Source organism: Pelobates fuscus, chromosome 1 (assembly GCF_036172605.1).
Source record: "Pelobates fuscus isolate aPelFus1 chromosome 1, aPelFus1.pri, whole genome shotgun sequence".
NCBI classification, from domain to species: domain Eukaryota; kingdom Metazoa; phylum Chordata; class Amphibia; order Anura; family Pelobatidae; genus Pelobates; species Pelobates fuscus.
The window spans coordinates 431,419,511-431,436,546 of record NC_086317.1 but is presented as its reverse complement, the minus strand read 5'-3'; the positions used below and the strand labels follow the sequence as shown (position 1 = coordinate 431,436,546).

The following is a 17,036-nucleotide window of genomic DNA, read 5'->3' as shown; positions in this document are numbered from 1 at the left end:
CATGTATAGGGATACATATATAGGAGGTAACTTTGTAACTCATAACGGAAATACATTACTGATTGAATCCATAAGTGGATTTCCAACCACTCAAATGTATTAATTTAAAGGGGCAAAGAGATTTACACGAGTCTAAATCGTATAGGTAAGAAGGTATATAGAAATTATTGTCCTAATTTCTTGACTCTGGCAGCATAATTAGGTGTATGAATATTCAGTGTGAACTAATTTACCACAATCTGCTTTTTCACGCCTCCGAAAATTTCAAATAGACATAGAGGGACTATAAAATTAGGGGTATGAGTGAGGGTGTGGTCAGGGACGAGGCTGTTGTGAGAAGTTTTAGGTGACGTGTGTCAGGATCGGGACAGGGATCCAACACGCAGAGTACAAAGTGTAGTAGGTACGTATACCGGACCTTAGAATGGCCGGACTTAACGTAAGGAGTAAGTAGAGAATGGTCAGAGGCAAGCCGAGGTCGAGGGAACGAGAAGACAGGTAAGCGAGAAGACAGGTAAGCGAGAGACAAGCCGGGTCAAAGGATAACAGAGATAAGCAGAGTGATACAAACAAGCCGGGTCAGAACCAAAGAGACAATAGACATACAAGAGCACTGAGTGACTAGACTGGCTAGAACCACGACAGGGCAATGAGCAAATGCGGCAAGCTCTATTAAATACCCCGGTTCTAGGAGGTAATCACACCCCCGACGAGTCCTGGTTCGTGTTCAGGGTTTGAGTGACAGGTCGAGCCGGCTTGGCGTCATGACGTCGGCTACTGAGCGTCACGTCATAAAAGGGCGTGGATCCCTCGCGGCCGGCGTGTAACCGACCGGAGGGACCGCGAGGAACGGAGGAAACAGCCCTTCTGAACGGGAAAACGTCTAAGTCTCTCCTCTTATCAGAGGTAGAGACTACAGGTACCCTGACAGTACCCCCCCCCCCCTCAGAAACGCCCACCGGGCGGAAGCATCCGGGACGAGATGGAAAGCGGGAGTGAAAAGCCCTGCGGAGGCGAGGAGCATGAACATCCTCCTGAGGTACCCAAGTCCTCTCCTCAGGACCATATCCCTTCCAGTCGACAAGATACTGTAACCTCCCTCGAGAAATTCGAGAATCGATGATGGAGTTGATCTCGTACTCCTCCTGGCCCTCAACCTGAACAGGACGGGGAGAGGAAACAGTGGAGGAAAATCTGTTGCAAATTAACGGTTTCAGCAAGGAAACATGAAAAGAGTTAGGGATGCGTAAGGCAGATGGAAGTACTAGACGATACGCAACCGGGTTAATACGAGCCAGGACCCTGTAAGGGCCAATGTAACGAGGCGCGAACTTCATAGAAGGAACCTTTAAACGAATGTTTTTTGTACTCAACCATACCCTATCACCAGGAACAAAAACAGGAACCGCCCTTCTGCGTTTATCAGCGTGTTTCTTGAACAACATGGAATTATGTAGGAGAATTTGTCGAGTCTGATCCCACAACTTCCTCAGATTGGCAACATGAACATCAACCGACGGTACCCCTTGGGAAGAAGAGACCGAGGGAAGAATGGAAGGATGAAAGCCATAATTCATGAAAAAGGGGCTAGAACGAGTGGAATCACAAACAAGATTATTGTGTGCGAACTCTGCCCAAGGAATCAAACCGACCCAATCGTCCTGATGTTCGGAGACAAAACAACGCAAATATTGTTCAATTTTTTGATTGGTACGTTCAGCAGCTCCGTTAGACTGAGGGTGATAGGCAGAAGAAAAATTCAATTTGATGCCCAATTGAGAACAGAAAGATCTCCAGAAACGTGAAACAAATTGGGAACCTCTATCAGAAATAATTTCGGAAGGTATCCCATGTAAACGAAAAATTTCTTTAGCGAATATTTCCGCCAATTCAGGAGAAGTCGGAAGTTTAGGTAAAGACACAAAATGAGCCATCTTAGTAAACCTATCGACTACAGTGAGAATAACAGTCTGTTTTTTAGAAATAGGCAAATCAACAATAAAGTCCATGGCCAAACAGGACCATGGTCTTTCTGGAATGCCCAAGGGCTGTAATAGACCACATGGAAGAGTATGAGGTTGCTTAGTCTTAGTACAGATCTCACACACTGCAATGAAATCCTTAATATCCTTTCGTAAAGAAGACCACCAGAAATCTTTAGAGATTAAGGAATATGTCTTGCGAATACCAGGATGCCCCGCCACCTTACTCTCGTGGAAACACTGTAACGAAGTGTCTTGCCACAGGAGTCTGCCTAGGTGCCAGATGTTGCAACTTCATGATACGGTCAAGCAGTGGAGAATGAATTTTAAGACTTGTGTTGGCGATAATATTGGACTTGGGGACTATAGAGGACAACACTGGCTCAGACACAGTAGAAGGTTCATATTGGCGAGACAAAGCATCGGCTTTAGAATTCTTAGAACCAGGTCTGTAAGTGAGTACGTAATTGAAATGGGTGAGAAATAAAGACCAACGAGCTTGCCTGGAGGACAATCGCTTGGCCTCCCCAATATAGGACAAGTTCTTGTGGTCCGTCAAAATAGTAACAGGATGTAAGGTCCCTTCCAATAAATGTCTCCATTCCTTTAAAGCCATGATAACTGCTAGTAGTTCCCTGTCACCAATGTCATATCTGCTCTCCGGGCCAGATAGCTTTTTGGAAAAAAAAACCACATGGATGTAATGGTTTATCCACACCTAACCTTTGGGACAGGATAGCGCCTACACCTGTCTCTGAGGCGTCTACTTCGAGTAGGAAAGGCAGAGTAGTATCAGGGTGAACTAAAATTGGTGCGGAAGCAAAAAGTTCTTTGAGGGTTTTGAAAGCAAGAAGTGCATCAGTAGACCAATTCTTAGTGTCAGCCCCCTGTCTGGTCATATTGGTGATAGGAGCAATAATTGACGAGTAACCCTTAATGAAGCGCCTATAATAATTGGAGAATCCAATAAACCTCTGAATGACCTTGAGACCCTTAGGTAAGGGCCAGTCTAAAATGGACTGGAGTTTATCCGGATCCATCTTAAACCCTTCCCCAGAAATCACATAACCAAGAAAGTTTGTCTGGGACTGATCAAAACTACATTTCTCCAGTTTGCAGTACAAGCCATGTTGAAGAAGTTTGCGCAAAACCCTTCTGACTTGTCTGTGGTGAGTCTCAATGTCCCTAGAATGTATAAGAATATCATCCAGGTATACAATAACGCAGTCCTGTTGAAACTCCCTAAGAACTTCATTGATCAAGTCCTGAAATACTGCCGGCGCATTGCAGAGACCAAAAGGCATTACGGTATACTCGTAGTGCCCATATCGAGTGTTGAACGCCGTCATCCACTCGTGACCCTGCTGAATCCTCACCAAGTTATATGCCCCTCTGAGATCTAACTTGGTGAAAATCTTGGAACCCTTTAAACGATCAAAGAGCTCGGTAATCAAAGGAATCGGGTAGGCATTTCTAACGGTTATTTTGTTCAAACCTCGGTAGTCAATGCAAGGTCTCAGTGTACCATCCTTCTTTTTAACAAAAAAAAAAAACAGCCCCGGCAGGGGAGGAAGATCTCCTAATAAATCCTTTGTCTAGATTTTCACGAATATACTCCTCTAGGACTAAGTTCTCTTTAGTAGACAAAGGGTATACATTGCCCCTGGGAGGCATGGTACCAGGGAGTAGATTAATCTTACAATCAAAGGACCTGTGTGGGGGTAAAGTATCGGCCTTCTTTTTGTCAAATACCGCCTTTAAGTCCAGATACAGTGGAGGTATTTGTACTTCTGTAGGGTCGGTAGACTGAGTGGATGCATTAACTATGCAAAGCGGTGAGACTTTCTGTAAACACTTCTCCTGACAATTCTGACCCCATGAGATTATCTCCCCTAATTCCCAATCAATAATAGGGTTATGTCTCTTTAACCAAGAATACCCCAGGACTATGGGAACAGAAGGAGATGAAATGAGTAACAGAGATATGTCTTCCTCGTGTAAAATACCAACAGTTAAGTTAACGGGTATGGTTTCACGAAAAATCACAGGCTCAACTAAAGGTCTACCATCTATGGCCTCAACGGCCAAGGGCGTCTCCCTTAACTGAGATGGAATAGTGTGTTTAGTGACAAAAACTTGGTCGATAAAGCTCTCAGCAGCTCCGGAATCTATCAATGCCACAGTCTCTACTACTCCCCTCTCCCAAGTTAAGGAAACGGGTAGCACAAGCCTATGATCTTTGTAATTATGAGTAGAGGACAAAATAGAAACACCCAAGGCCTGTCCTCTAGAGAAACTTAGGTGCGAGCGTTTCCCGATCGATTAGGACAATTTAGGCGTAAGTGACCTCTGACTCCACAGTACATACACAGCCCCTCCCTTCTCCTGTACTGTCTCTCCTCTTCTGAGAGATGAGTATTGCCTATCTGCATAGGTTCTGGAAAAGGTAAGGTTTTGATCTCATGAGGAAGCTAGTTTGAAGGAAGGTCTACAGGTTCTATCTCGAGTGTTCTGTCTCTCTCTTAAGCGTTCATCAATGCGAGAGATAAAAGAAATTAAATCCTCCAAATTCTCAGGAAGCTCTCTAGTAGCAACCTCATCAAGTATTACATCTGATAATCCGTTTAAAAATACGTCTATATAAGCCTGTTCATTCCACTTAACTTCTGCCGCCAAGGACCTGAACTCTAGTGCATACTCCACAAGAGTTTGGTTATCTTGTCTAAGGCGCAACAGTAATCTGGCTGCATTGACCTTTCTACCAGGAGGGTCAAAAGTTCTTCTAAAAGCAGCTACAAAGGCATTATAATTATATACTAACGGATTATCGTTTTCCCACAACGGATTGGCCCATCTCAGAGCTTTCTCAACGAGTAAGGTGATAATAAATCCGACCTTCGCCCTATCTGTAGGATAGGAACGGGGTTGTAATTCGAAGTGGATACTGATTTGGTTTAAAAAACCTCGACACTTCTCAGGAGAACCACCATAACGTACAGGTGGGGTAATACGAGAGGAGGCACCTACAGTGGCTACCTCTAAACCTGAACTTACAGGGGAGATAGAATTATTACGCATCTCTTCTGGTGGGTTATTAGGACGAGATAATAACGCCTGTAGTGCTAAGGCCATCTGATCCATTCTATGTTCCATGGCGTCAAACCTAGGATCGGAAGGACCAAGCTGACTACTTGTACCTGCAGGATCCATTGGCCCTGTCGTAATGTCAGGATCGGGACAGGGATCCAACACGCAGAGTACAAAGTGTAGTAGGTACGTATACCGGACCTTAGAATGGCCGGACTTAACGTAAGGAGTAAGTAGAGAATGGTCAGAGGCAAGCCGAGGTCGAGGGAACGAGAAGACAGGTAAGCGAGAGACAAGCCGGGTCAAAGGATAACAGAGATAAGCAGAGTGATACAAACAAGCCGGGTCAGAACCAAAGAGACAATAGACATACAAGATGTCATGCCTTAATTATGGTATCCTCTTACTTCCTGGTTCCACAGAGCTTAGCCACACCTCTTTATGACACGGTCTCCCTATTTAATCCGACCGCACCAGCTGATCGACGCTGGATTATTGAACTACGTTCCGTACTCACGAACCGGCTACAACATCGTTGTGAAAGCCCTCTGTTACCGGACCGGACTGGAAGACTTCAAGTTCCCTTCACCTCTCCTCATCCACGACTAAAGCTGAACTCTCTCCATTCAGGATAACCGCCTCTGAGGAGATCTCGGGAACCAGTGTTCTATGTGCCGGAAGCTAAGTAAAACCTCTGTGATAAGCGTTGCATCTCAAAGCTGTTATTTCCTGTCTCCAAAGTCCTTCGATAAAACAAACCCGTTACAGCTAACTTCAACTCATACTTTATCTCAGTTAGCTGCATCTGTCTTGCTTCAGTTAAAGTCTATGGAACAGCTATTGTATCTTCTTATCACCTAATTCATTAATACTGCTAAACGACTCTTTCTGATTCAGTGTCTGCTAATTGCTATCGTTTACTACTTAAAGCTACAGTGCCTATAATTGTGGACTTCAGTTATCGTTTACTACTTAAAGCTACAGTGCCTATAATTGTGGACTTCAGTTATCGTTTACTACTTAAAGCTACAGTGCCTATAATTGTGGACTTCAGTTATCGTTTACTACTTAAAGCTACAGTGCCTATAATTGTGGACTTCAGTTATCGTTTACTACTTAAAGCTACAGTGCCTATAATTGTGGACTTCAGTTATCGTTTACTACTTAAAGCTACAGTGCCTATAATTGTGGACTTCAGTTATCGTTTACTACTTAAAGCTACAGTGCCTATAAATTGGAATTAAAGTCAATACCTTTTACTTTTTATAATAAATATTCAAACTATAAGAAATCTGAAGTTGTGTTCCTTCATAACAAATGTTTAGACGTGACACAAGAGCACTGAGTGACTAGACTGGCTAGAACCACGACAGGGCAATGAGCAAATGCGGCAAGCTATATTAAATACCCCGGTTCTAGGAGGTAATCACACCCCCGACGAGTCCTGGTTCGTGTTCAGGGTTTGAGTGACAGGTCGAGCCGGCTTGGTGTCATGACGTCGGCTACTGAGCGTCACGTCATAAAAGGGCGTGGATCCCTCGCGGCCGGCGTGTAACCGACCGGAGGGACCGCGAGGAACGGAGGAAACAGCCCTTCTGAACGGGAAAACGTCTAAGTCTCTCCTCTTATCAGAGGTAGAGACTACAGGTACCCTGACAACGTGATAAGAGCAATTTTTGGAACTAAAATTTAATTTAGGACAAGAACAATGTATCTTATTTACATAGACTGGTTTCTAAGTACATTTATTGTTGTTTACAAACTTAGAAACATAGAATGTGATGACCATTTGGCCCATCTAGTCTGCCTCATATTCGAAATACTTTTAATTAGTCCCTGGCCTTATCTCAAAGGAGCACTATAAGGTCAGGAACACAAACATGTATTCCTGACCCTATAGGGTTAAAACCACTATCTAGCCCCCCTGGTCCCCTCATGCCTCCCTAAATATAGAAATCTTGCTTGTATTCAAGTCTGCAGCTCCTGGCTTTGTCTCTGTTTTCTTTAGACCTGCCCACTGTCTGCTGACACAGAACTGGTGGCCTGATCCAATCACAGTGCTTCCCCATAGGATTGGTTGAGACTGACAAGGATGCAGATCAGGGGCAGAGCCAGCACAATTCAAACACAGCCCTGGCCAATCAGCATCTCCTCATAGAAATGAATTGAATTAATGAATCTCTATGAGGAAAGTGCAGTGGCTGCATGCAGAGGGAGGAGATACTGAATGTTTGGATGCATTTTAGGCAGCCATGACCCAGGAAGGCTCTCTAACAGCTATATGAGGACTGGCCAGTGAGGTAAACAATGTAAACACTGTATTTTCTCTGAAGGTAATGATTGTACTCACCAGAACAAATTCAATAAGCTGTAGTTGTTTTGGTGACTATGGTGTCCCTTTAAGTCTATGATAGCCTTATGACTATCCCTTGCATGCTTAAACCCCCTAACATGTTAATGTGAGTATTATTGCTGCATACACACTCTGTTATACACACCAAAAATGTGGAGCTCTGATAAAAGAGGGTCATTTGGATAAAAAAAGGGACAGAGGGATTTGGGCCCAAAATAGGGACATTTTGGAGGTGTGGTATTATGGTATAATATGCCTGGCATTTAATTTTTTTTTCTTTTTTACAGTGGATATCCTTTAATAATAGGTAATAATCTCAAACGGAATTGGTGGTCAGATTTCTAAAAGCAAGGCAGGACTTGGGATACGTTTTTGAAAAAAGTGGGACTGTCCTGGCAAAAAAATGGGACAGTTGAAAGTTATAGCCTACTAAAGGACCATTGGGGCAATGAAATTGTGTTCATTTTAGTCTAGCTATGCAATTTCTCCACAGCAGTTTTGCATTTTGCGTAATTTGGTGTGAAACTAATTTTATGCTGTTTCGAGTTTACTTGAGTACTTTTCCTCATGTTTACATTCAATTTACAGAGCTTATTTCATTTCCATTTACAAATTTGAAAATGGCTAGAGAACTGTAAGTATTTGTTGGGAATAGTGTGTCACGACAGCCGGCCAGTAACCAAACATTTACAGTAAATAAAACACAGCGAGGTCAAACGGCACTGATTTTTCCCACGCCAGATCTTCCAATATCAACAGTGTGGTTAACATGTATCAACTAAAACAATGTCAGCCATACGTTCTAGAAACATGACTCACTCGCTTTCCATTTCCTGCCTGAACTTCCTTTGGCATCCTCGTCTACTTTTTATAAGACATCTTCGGATATTGGTGCGATTCTAGTCTAGGAAACTAAGAACATTTCCCTTCTGTGATTTAGGTCAAGTTTGCAGAAAATATTTATAGTTTGTAATTATTACCATATGGCGTTGTAAAACTGACCTTGCACAGAACCTACTTCTCTTGATGATGGAGAATGTTTTTACAACAGCTTGCTTCATTCTATTACTGGAACTAAAAACCAAATGCTTAGACGCACAGTAATCTCATGACGTCTTCGTTCACACTGTTGCACACCACTGTTTTTTTTTGTTGGTTTTCTGTACTGCTGCATGAAACAATCAAAATCAAGATGCTTCCTGCAGGAAACTATTAGTCAGGTAGAACTAATTAAAATGCAAGAGCACAGGTAGACTTTAGTGGAGCACAGACAAAAACCTTGTTAACAAATATTTGTATGGTTAGGTATACCTAAGAAAAATGGCCGTCCTTTGCACCTGGATGTAAAAAAACAAACAAAAACAGAGCAAGCTAAATTTTTTGTTTTACTATGACAATAATTTGTATGAAAATAGCTTTTGATAGTTGGAATGTAGGCAAGGAAAATTGTTGTATGTGGTTATTTAGTGAACCAGGAACTGGAATGAATTCAACAGGCTATTGAAAATTATAGGCCCAATTTAGACCTAAAAAGTGTAAATTTCCTGATCAGTGTTGGGCATAGAGTACCAGAAACAAATATCTTACAAAACATACACAGGATACTATGAGACAATATGTGTTGTTGGGATCAGCCTTAACTGCACTTTCTTTAAGGAAACTGTACTGCAATGAAGAAATTATGTCCTCAGTCTTCATCTCTTCTTGGATCAAGACTACTCTGGCCTTAAATGTTAAATTCACTTTAATTTATCTTTGAATCCTCACTTTCGTGTATAACCCTTTATAAAAAGGATCATTCAAAGTCAAGGTCATATACAAGCCAAAGGTTGGGGTCCACGCAGCAAAGTTTCATAAACGAGATACAGAGTCCAAAGTTCAGCAAGAAGAGCAGTAAATAAAGAAAGGTAAGTACTCCTATAAAACACAAGGTGACTGAGCACCTACTGGACATCCTAGAGCAGGGGTGTCCAAAAGGTAGGTCCCCAGATGTTGTAGAACTACAACTCCTATGATCATTTGTATGCCTTTAGTATGACAAAGCATCATGGGAGTGGTAGTTTTAAAACATCTGGGGATCTACCTTTTGGGCACCCCTGCCCTAGAGAGTTTATAAAGAAAGTCGACCGTGCTGAGTCCTGGAGGGAAAGCCAAAATTGTCTGTGTCCTTAGCACGTGCTGTTCCCACCAATGCAGAAATTCTTTCTTTAGTCAAGTCAAGTGTATAATTGCTACAACATCCTATTAAGTCTGCATCTTTCCTTGACATTGCATTAGTTACAGAGAGTATGGAAGTAGAACGACACCTTGGGTGGTTGGACACAACACAAGTGTAAGGCTGGTGAGAGCGAGCTTAACCTTGGTGGGCACAGTGACCGATGCATCGTGCCTAGAAATATTCTCTCTCAACACGGAGTTCCTAAAAGCAAATAACTTGAATCTTCTTTGTCTACCTTGTTTGCTTGTTTCCAGCCACTTCACTCCTCATTATTTACCCCAATACAAACTCCTATTAGTCACACATTAGACGTGTTCACACTGTTTATATAATTAATCCATTCTAAGTTAAAAATAGAGTTGAAGCTACACCTCGGAATGTCTGAGATGTAAAGCAGAGTTTAGAGACTCAGGGCTTAAGTGTGGCAAGAAACTAAAATCAAATGCCAATGAAGGTGTCAAAGAATACACATACAGTGCTGTATGTGCCATTGCAACCTGTATCACTGCTCATAAGACTTGATTGGAAAATTAGTGATTTCTCCCACAACAATCTACCATTGCTATAGTTTCACCCAATGCTAACTTAACCCCTTCATGACAATAGGTTGGCCATGAAGTCCAAGCATGCAATGTGTCTTTATAGAAAACAAAATGGATACATATCAGTAAAGTCTGCTCAAAAAAATTGGAAAAATAAATAAAAAAATAAAATTTGATATAAACAATATTACTTGGCATTAAGTATATCCTATCCCGTTCTATAAGCTTTTAAGCTGCATAATACAAATGATCACTTTAAAAGTGATCCATTTAAAGTGATTAGATACTAAACCGAGTCTTAACTAATTCCTGTGAAATTAGCTGTCACTTGTGATAACCTTTATAGAACCTTACCAGATCTCTGCAGTTTTCAGATGTCCCAGAATGTATTGAAGAAGAGGTTGATGTGATGGCATCTTCAATGTCCACATTCAGTTGTTCCAGCTTCTTCATAAGATTACTCATGGATTTAGACCACTGGGACTTCTCTTCCTGTTAAACAATAGAAATTATCACATTTAATTGATTGAACTTAGAATTTAGTCTATGAAGCCCCAAACACCTTTTACTTTTCTCCACTGATATTTTTTACTCCAGAGAAAAGCTTTTTTTTTTTTTAATTTTAAACTTTATTTTTTAATGTGGCCAATTCTTTTCCTCTGCATATCTGCAGATGGACTGTAAGTATCAACCTGCATTTATTCTCTCATGCTCTACTGAAACTTTTGTAGCAAAACTTTATGGTTGCATTCTAGCAGCTAGGAAGTGAAGGAATGAAGGGTTCTGAATGCACTGAGCATACTAAATCATTCTTTGTAGACTGTAACCTGCCTTGTATTACACAAAATGTTTGATTTAACAGAACTGACTGTATGTGGGAATTATGACTACATGTAGACAGTATATATACATTCAGTTGGCACTTGTTAAAGGCTACATACTCAGAAATGAATCTATTTTCTATCAAACTGTATTGCTTCAAAGGGACACTATAGCCACCCAGACCACTTCAGTTCAAAGCACTAAGTATGCCCACAGTGGCTCTCTACAAGACAGCTACTAGAGTGCTTCCTGAATCGAAACAGACCTTTGGTCCAGTATCGGACACTGGAAGTCCTCAGGCTCTGCATGAGGACCTCCAGTGTCAGATCTTTCCACATAGGAAAGCATTGAATCAGTGCTTTCCTATGGGGAAGTCTAATGTGCGTGGCATTTGCCGCACCTGTGCATTAGTGCGCGCTCGAAGAGGGACGTTGAAAGGGGCAGAGCGACGCCCCAGCACCAAGCGACATCAGCGCTGGGTTCAGGTAAATAAAAACATTTTTTTAACCCTTTATTTACCGGAGGGTTGGCGCGAGGGAGGGGGCAGGCAGGGGGAACAATAGTGCCAGGAATACAGCTTAGTACTCCTGGCACTATAGTATCCCTTTAATCTGTATGTACATTTTAATGAACCATTTCATGTACCATTTTGATGCATCTCACCATACTAAACAAAATGCATAAAACACACTTATATGTCTGCTGCAATTCCACTTTCAGAGCAACATTGCTACATCATGAAACCACGGAGGCACTCATGCACACTCACACATGATGTACAATTGCATGCATTTGGGCATTTCTGTATTAATGCCATGTATGCTTACTACAGACAAGGCTCCAGGTTCCAGTGGGTGATCCTCTCCTCCAAGAGAGTGAAGCAGGAGCAAGCTCTTACAAGAGCTTAGAAGTGATTATCCAAGGGAGCATGCAAAGCATAGCAATCCCTTGTAGTGATATAGCAATTCCCCCAATAAGAGACAGGACTCTAGATTGAGGGTGAAGAAGAACTCTAGTTTAATTACACACACTCTGCTTTTATGCAATTCTCCCCTGCAAGGGAGACGCCCACATCCAATTAAACATTACCCAATCACACAATGGTTACCTCCCACAGATTCCCTCCCCTTAGCCTGAGAGGTAACCCAATTATAACATATAGTTTAAACATACATTTTCATACATTTCTATAACTCCAAAACTATGCATTCAATATTTAAAAAAAAAAACACATATTAATAATCAGCACACTTGAAATATGAACATACTCAAAAATCATGCAAATCCTTCCATTAGTTCAAAAGTTAGTCGGAAGTCCTTTGTGACCGACCGCAGGCACATTTTCATGCCCAAAACAGTTCCACAGATTCAGGCTGTGCGGTCAGTCTATTTCTGCTCTGAAAAGTTACAAAGTCCCATCCGAAGGCGCCGTTTGAATCGTCGAACTCACTTCGACTTTTCTCGAAGTGAAACCGGGGTTGTTTCCGTGGTGTTCTATTGTCTACCAGAGGTCTGTTTTACACCCAGAAATGAAAAAGTTCCGTTCGAACGTGTGTTCGAATCTTCGAATGGGACTTAGTCTCCAGCCACAGTGTCGAAGGGTAGGGGAAGGTACAGCTCACCGCGTTCGACTGAATTAAATTGGCCGCCACCACGTGTTCGACTGTAATGGCGGCCACTTCGACGGCTTCGGCACTTCGACGGCTTCGGCACTTCGACTGCATTCGAAGTGCCAGTTCAAAAGTTGGAACACTGCTCCCAAGTATTTAAAGGGCCAGGAACAGCATACAAACATCCATTGGGCCCAAATATACTTCTTGAAGGGTTAATACACCCCAGGGCCATAGTCGCAGGGCAGGAGGCTAGCAACCAGGCTTCTCCAGTTCACAGTGGCAAGGTTGGTTCCGCCACATATGGATCAGTCTGTATGTATGGGTCAGTCTGTGTGTAGGGGGGGTCAGTCTGTGTATGTATGGGTCAGTCTGTGAATGTATGGGTCAGTCTGTGTATGGGTGTGGGGCGTCAGTCTATGTATGTATGGGTTAGTCTGTGTAAGGGAGCAGTCTGTGTGTGGGGGCAGAGTGTGTGTGTATGGGTCTATCTGTGTATAGGTATGTCTGTGTATGTGTATGGGTATGTCTGTGTATGGGTATGTCTGTGTATGGGTATGTCTGTGTATGTGTATGGGTATGTCTGTGTATGGGTATGTCTGTGTATGGGTCTGTCTGTGTATGTGTATGGGTATGTCTGTGTATGGGTATGTCTGTGTATGGGTCTGTCTGTGTATGTGTATGGGTCAGTCTGTGGGTTTGTATGGGTCAGTCTCTGTAAGTGCTTGAGCTCCAAGAGACAGAACTCTCATCTCGTGACCCCCCCTGTACCCGATGGATAGGCCGCCTTCTCAACAACCATGGATCTGATTGTGACACCTCTCCCTGCAAGGTAAGATGAGGGAAAGGGGAAAACAGTATTCTTTTTTTTTTTTTGTAAACAATTATTAAAGTAAAAATTGTAAAGCTGTTCACTTTCCCACTCTCTACACCCCCTGAACACAGTACACCCTCACAGACAGTGAAACCCCCCACATACAGTACACTCCCACCAACACAGAGTACACCTTTGCATACACACACAGTGCACACCTCACACATCATCTCTTCACCCACATACCTTTACCCCCACAAACACATGCATACATACATACATGCTTTACCCCATTACACACCATATCTCATATATATATATATATATTAATTAAAGGACCACTATAGGCACCCAGACAACTTCACCACTTCATCTCAATGAAGTGGTCTGGGTGCCAGGTCACTAGTGTTAACCCTGCAGCTGTAAACATAGCAGTTTCAGAGAAACTGCTATGTTTACACTAGGGTTTATCCAGCCTCTAGTGGCTAGAGGCGCTTCCGCGCTTCTCACTGTGAAAATCACAGTGAGAAGACGCTGACGTCCATAGGAAAGAATTGAGAAATGCTTTCCTATGGGCGGTTTGAATGCACGCGCGGGTCTTGCCCTGCATGCGCATTTGGCGCTGACATGGGCAGAAGGAGGAGAGTTCCCAGCGCCGAGGGAGCCCGACGCTAGAGAAAGGTAAGTGTTTCTAACCCCTTCAGCCCAGCGGGAGTGGGACCCTGAGGGTGGGGGGGACCTAAAGACCCTATAGTGCCAGGAAAACGAGTTTGTTTTCCTGGCACTATAGTGGTCCTATAAATAAATAAATATATATATATATATATATATATATATATATAACAACAACTACAACTCCTTAATAAGCACACAGTACAACTCCAATACACATATACTCACAATGCAGCCCCTAAATGCACACGCACACACTTTACAGGCCCTTCCAGCACACACACACACATATTTTCTCACACAATCACAATTTAATATTTTTGTTTCAATTTAAATCCACCCAGCCTTTGGGAGAGCTGAGTGGATCTTTCCCTGGTGTCCAGTGTGTCTACTCCCAGTCTTCCTGCAGTTTCTCTCTGCTCCTCTGCGCGCTCTCTGAAGTGATGCTGGGGGCGGAGTGACATCATGTTACTAAACAGCGCACGAGGGAGCAGAGAGGAACTTCAGGAAGGTTACTGCTCCCTCACGCACCATCTCCATGCTCCCTGCGGCGGCCGGCTCTAATGTTTCCTGCGCGGCTTAGCAAAGGGCTGACAAATGCCAGGTGCCAGGGTGAAATGTCTAGTCGTCATGGCGACCTGGCGCCTGGAATTTGTCGAGCCCTCTGTGTGTGTATGTATGTGCCCCCTTTATGTGCCCCCCTTAAGTATGAATCCTGGAGACGCCACTGTCAGTGAAAGGGTTCATTTAAATCCTTGTGTTTCCCTTTGGTCTACTCTCACCTTATTAAAGGGTAAAATCAAGTAGGAGAAGTAAAAGTAAGTGGATAGAACGCCCTTGACAAATTGAGAGTTCCCTACATTGTTTGAACAGTTCTCATGTATCCTTTCAATGAATGAAACACTGCTTATTGCTGGTTTGTCTGTGTGAGATGTTATAAACATGAACTTACTATGTCCTCATAGACATTTATGGGACACTGGGGATTGGCTGAATAAATGCAGCTTGTTCCTGGTATCAATGCGTAAGCAAGGAGACAGGTGGAATCCTAAAACCAAAAAAGTAGTTAATAAAGCATGGAATGTCCCTGTAACCATGCAACATAAAAGATTGGCTCTGTAGATTTTGGAATGTTCTATTTGAAAGTAAATGACCAATGAATGGGTTGTCCCCTCTCTCCCTTTTCGTTTAGATGAGCTAATGGCTGACTACAGAACATACACATCCTTACCGATATTTCAAATGGACAAAAGAAGGACACTTTAAAGGGACACTACAGGCCCCTAAAGCACTTTAGCTTGCTGAAAAGCTTTATGTGCTTCAATTTTTGAAAATAGTGCAGATTTCAATACAAATTGACATATTTATAAATTAACCTGGTTACACCCCCGCTCGCTTTTCAAGCAGACAATAGGTCCTGTTACTTCCTGGTTTGGTTACCTTATTTGCACTGAACTCAAGAGGTAGCAATTGCTCCGAGCCAGGGAAGCCATCAGAAATTTTGGGGCCATGAACACTGCTCAAGGTCTGGTCCCCCGGGGGCCTGCCTCCAAGTCCGCCCCCAAATCTTGCCTCCAAACCCAGCCCACAGGAATACACACACACACAGACACAAACACACTCACTGATACAAAAAGGACACAGATACACACACACACCCAAAGATACACACGTGCTGGCACACACACATACATACTAACAGACACACATACTGAAACAAACACACATACATATACAGACACACAGACATACATAGTGACACACAGACACATACTAACATACATACAGACGCACACACATGCATAAGGACATACATGCATACACACATACATACATAAATACTGACATACATACAGATACATACATGGATACAGACATACATACATACTGACATACATACATACTGAAATACATCATAGGCGTGCGCACGGGGTGTGCCGGGTGTGCCTGGGCACACCCTAATCACACCTCCGTGCTGCACTGCCTTAGGGCAGACTAACATGTCGGGTCCTCGGTCTATGACCGAGGACCCGACACAGGAGGGGGCCGGCGGCGTGCACACAATGCCACCGGGTGAGAGGCCCCTCCTGTCCGTCTGCCCTGATCCTCAGTCTGCAGCTCCGCCGGGAGTGAGCTGCAGAATGAGGTGTCTCGCGATCTCCAGCCTGTCAGAGCGTTGCCACGGCAACGCTCTGCCTGGAGATCGCGAGACTCACCATGTGGTCTGCAGCTCACTCCCGGCGGAGCTGCAGACTGAAGAGAGAGGGCGCCCACTGGACCACCAGGGCAGGTATTTAAACCCCCCTCTGTCCCCTGTCACTCACTGCCCCCCCACCCTGCCTCTGCACCCATACCCCCCTAACCCCTGTCCCTAGCCCTCTAACCCCCTAACCCCTGTCACTCACTGCCCCCCACCCCCCCTAACCCCTCTCCCTACCCCTCTAACCCCTGTCACTACCCCTCTAACCCCTGTCCCTAACCCCTGTCACTACCCCCCAACCCCTGTCACTACCCCCTTAACCCCTGTCACTACCCCTCTAACCCCTTTCACTACCCCTAACCCCTTTCACTACCCCTCTAACCCCTGTCACTACCCCTCTAACCCCTGTCACTACCCCTCTACCCCCTAACCCCTGTCACTACCCCCTAACCCCTGTCACTACCCCCCTAACCCCTGTCACTACCCCCCTAAACCCTGTCACTACCCCCTAACTCCTGTCACTACCCCCCTAACTCCTGTCACTACCCCCTAACTCCTGTCACTACCCCCCTAACTCCTGTCACTACCCCCCTAACTCCTGTCACTACCCCCTAACTCCTGTCACTACCCCGTAACCCCTGTCACTTTCCCTCTACCCCCCCTAACCCATGTCACTGCCTCTCCACCCCCCAACCCCTGTCACTGCCCCTGTACCCCCCTAACTCCTGTCTCTACC

The 17,036-nt window shown here is 43.8% G+C and overlaps 1 protein-coding gene across 1 annotated transcript in view; it reads right to left on the bottom strand.

The window, feature by feature from the left end:
• Positions 1-17,036, bottom strand: part of STARD13 (StAR related lipid transfer domain containing 13) — a 260,123-nt gene that overhangs the window by 219,668 nt on the left and 23,419 nt on the right. The window contains exon 2 of the mRNA XM_063429412.1: positions 10,537-10,674. Within this exon, the coding sequence (XP_063285482.1) occupies positions 10,537-10,647 (111 nt within the window). The 5' untranslated portion in view covers positions 10,648-10,674. The remainder of the gene's footprint in view (positions 1-10,536; positions 10,675-17,036) is intronic.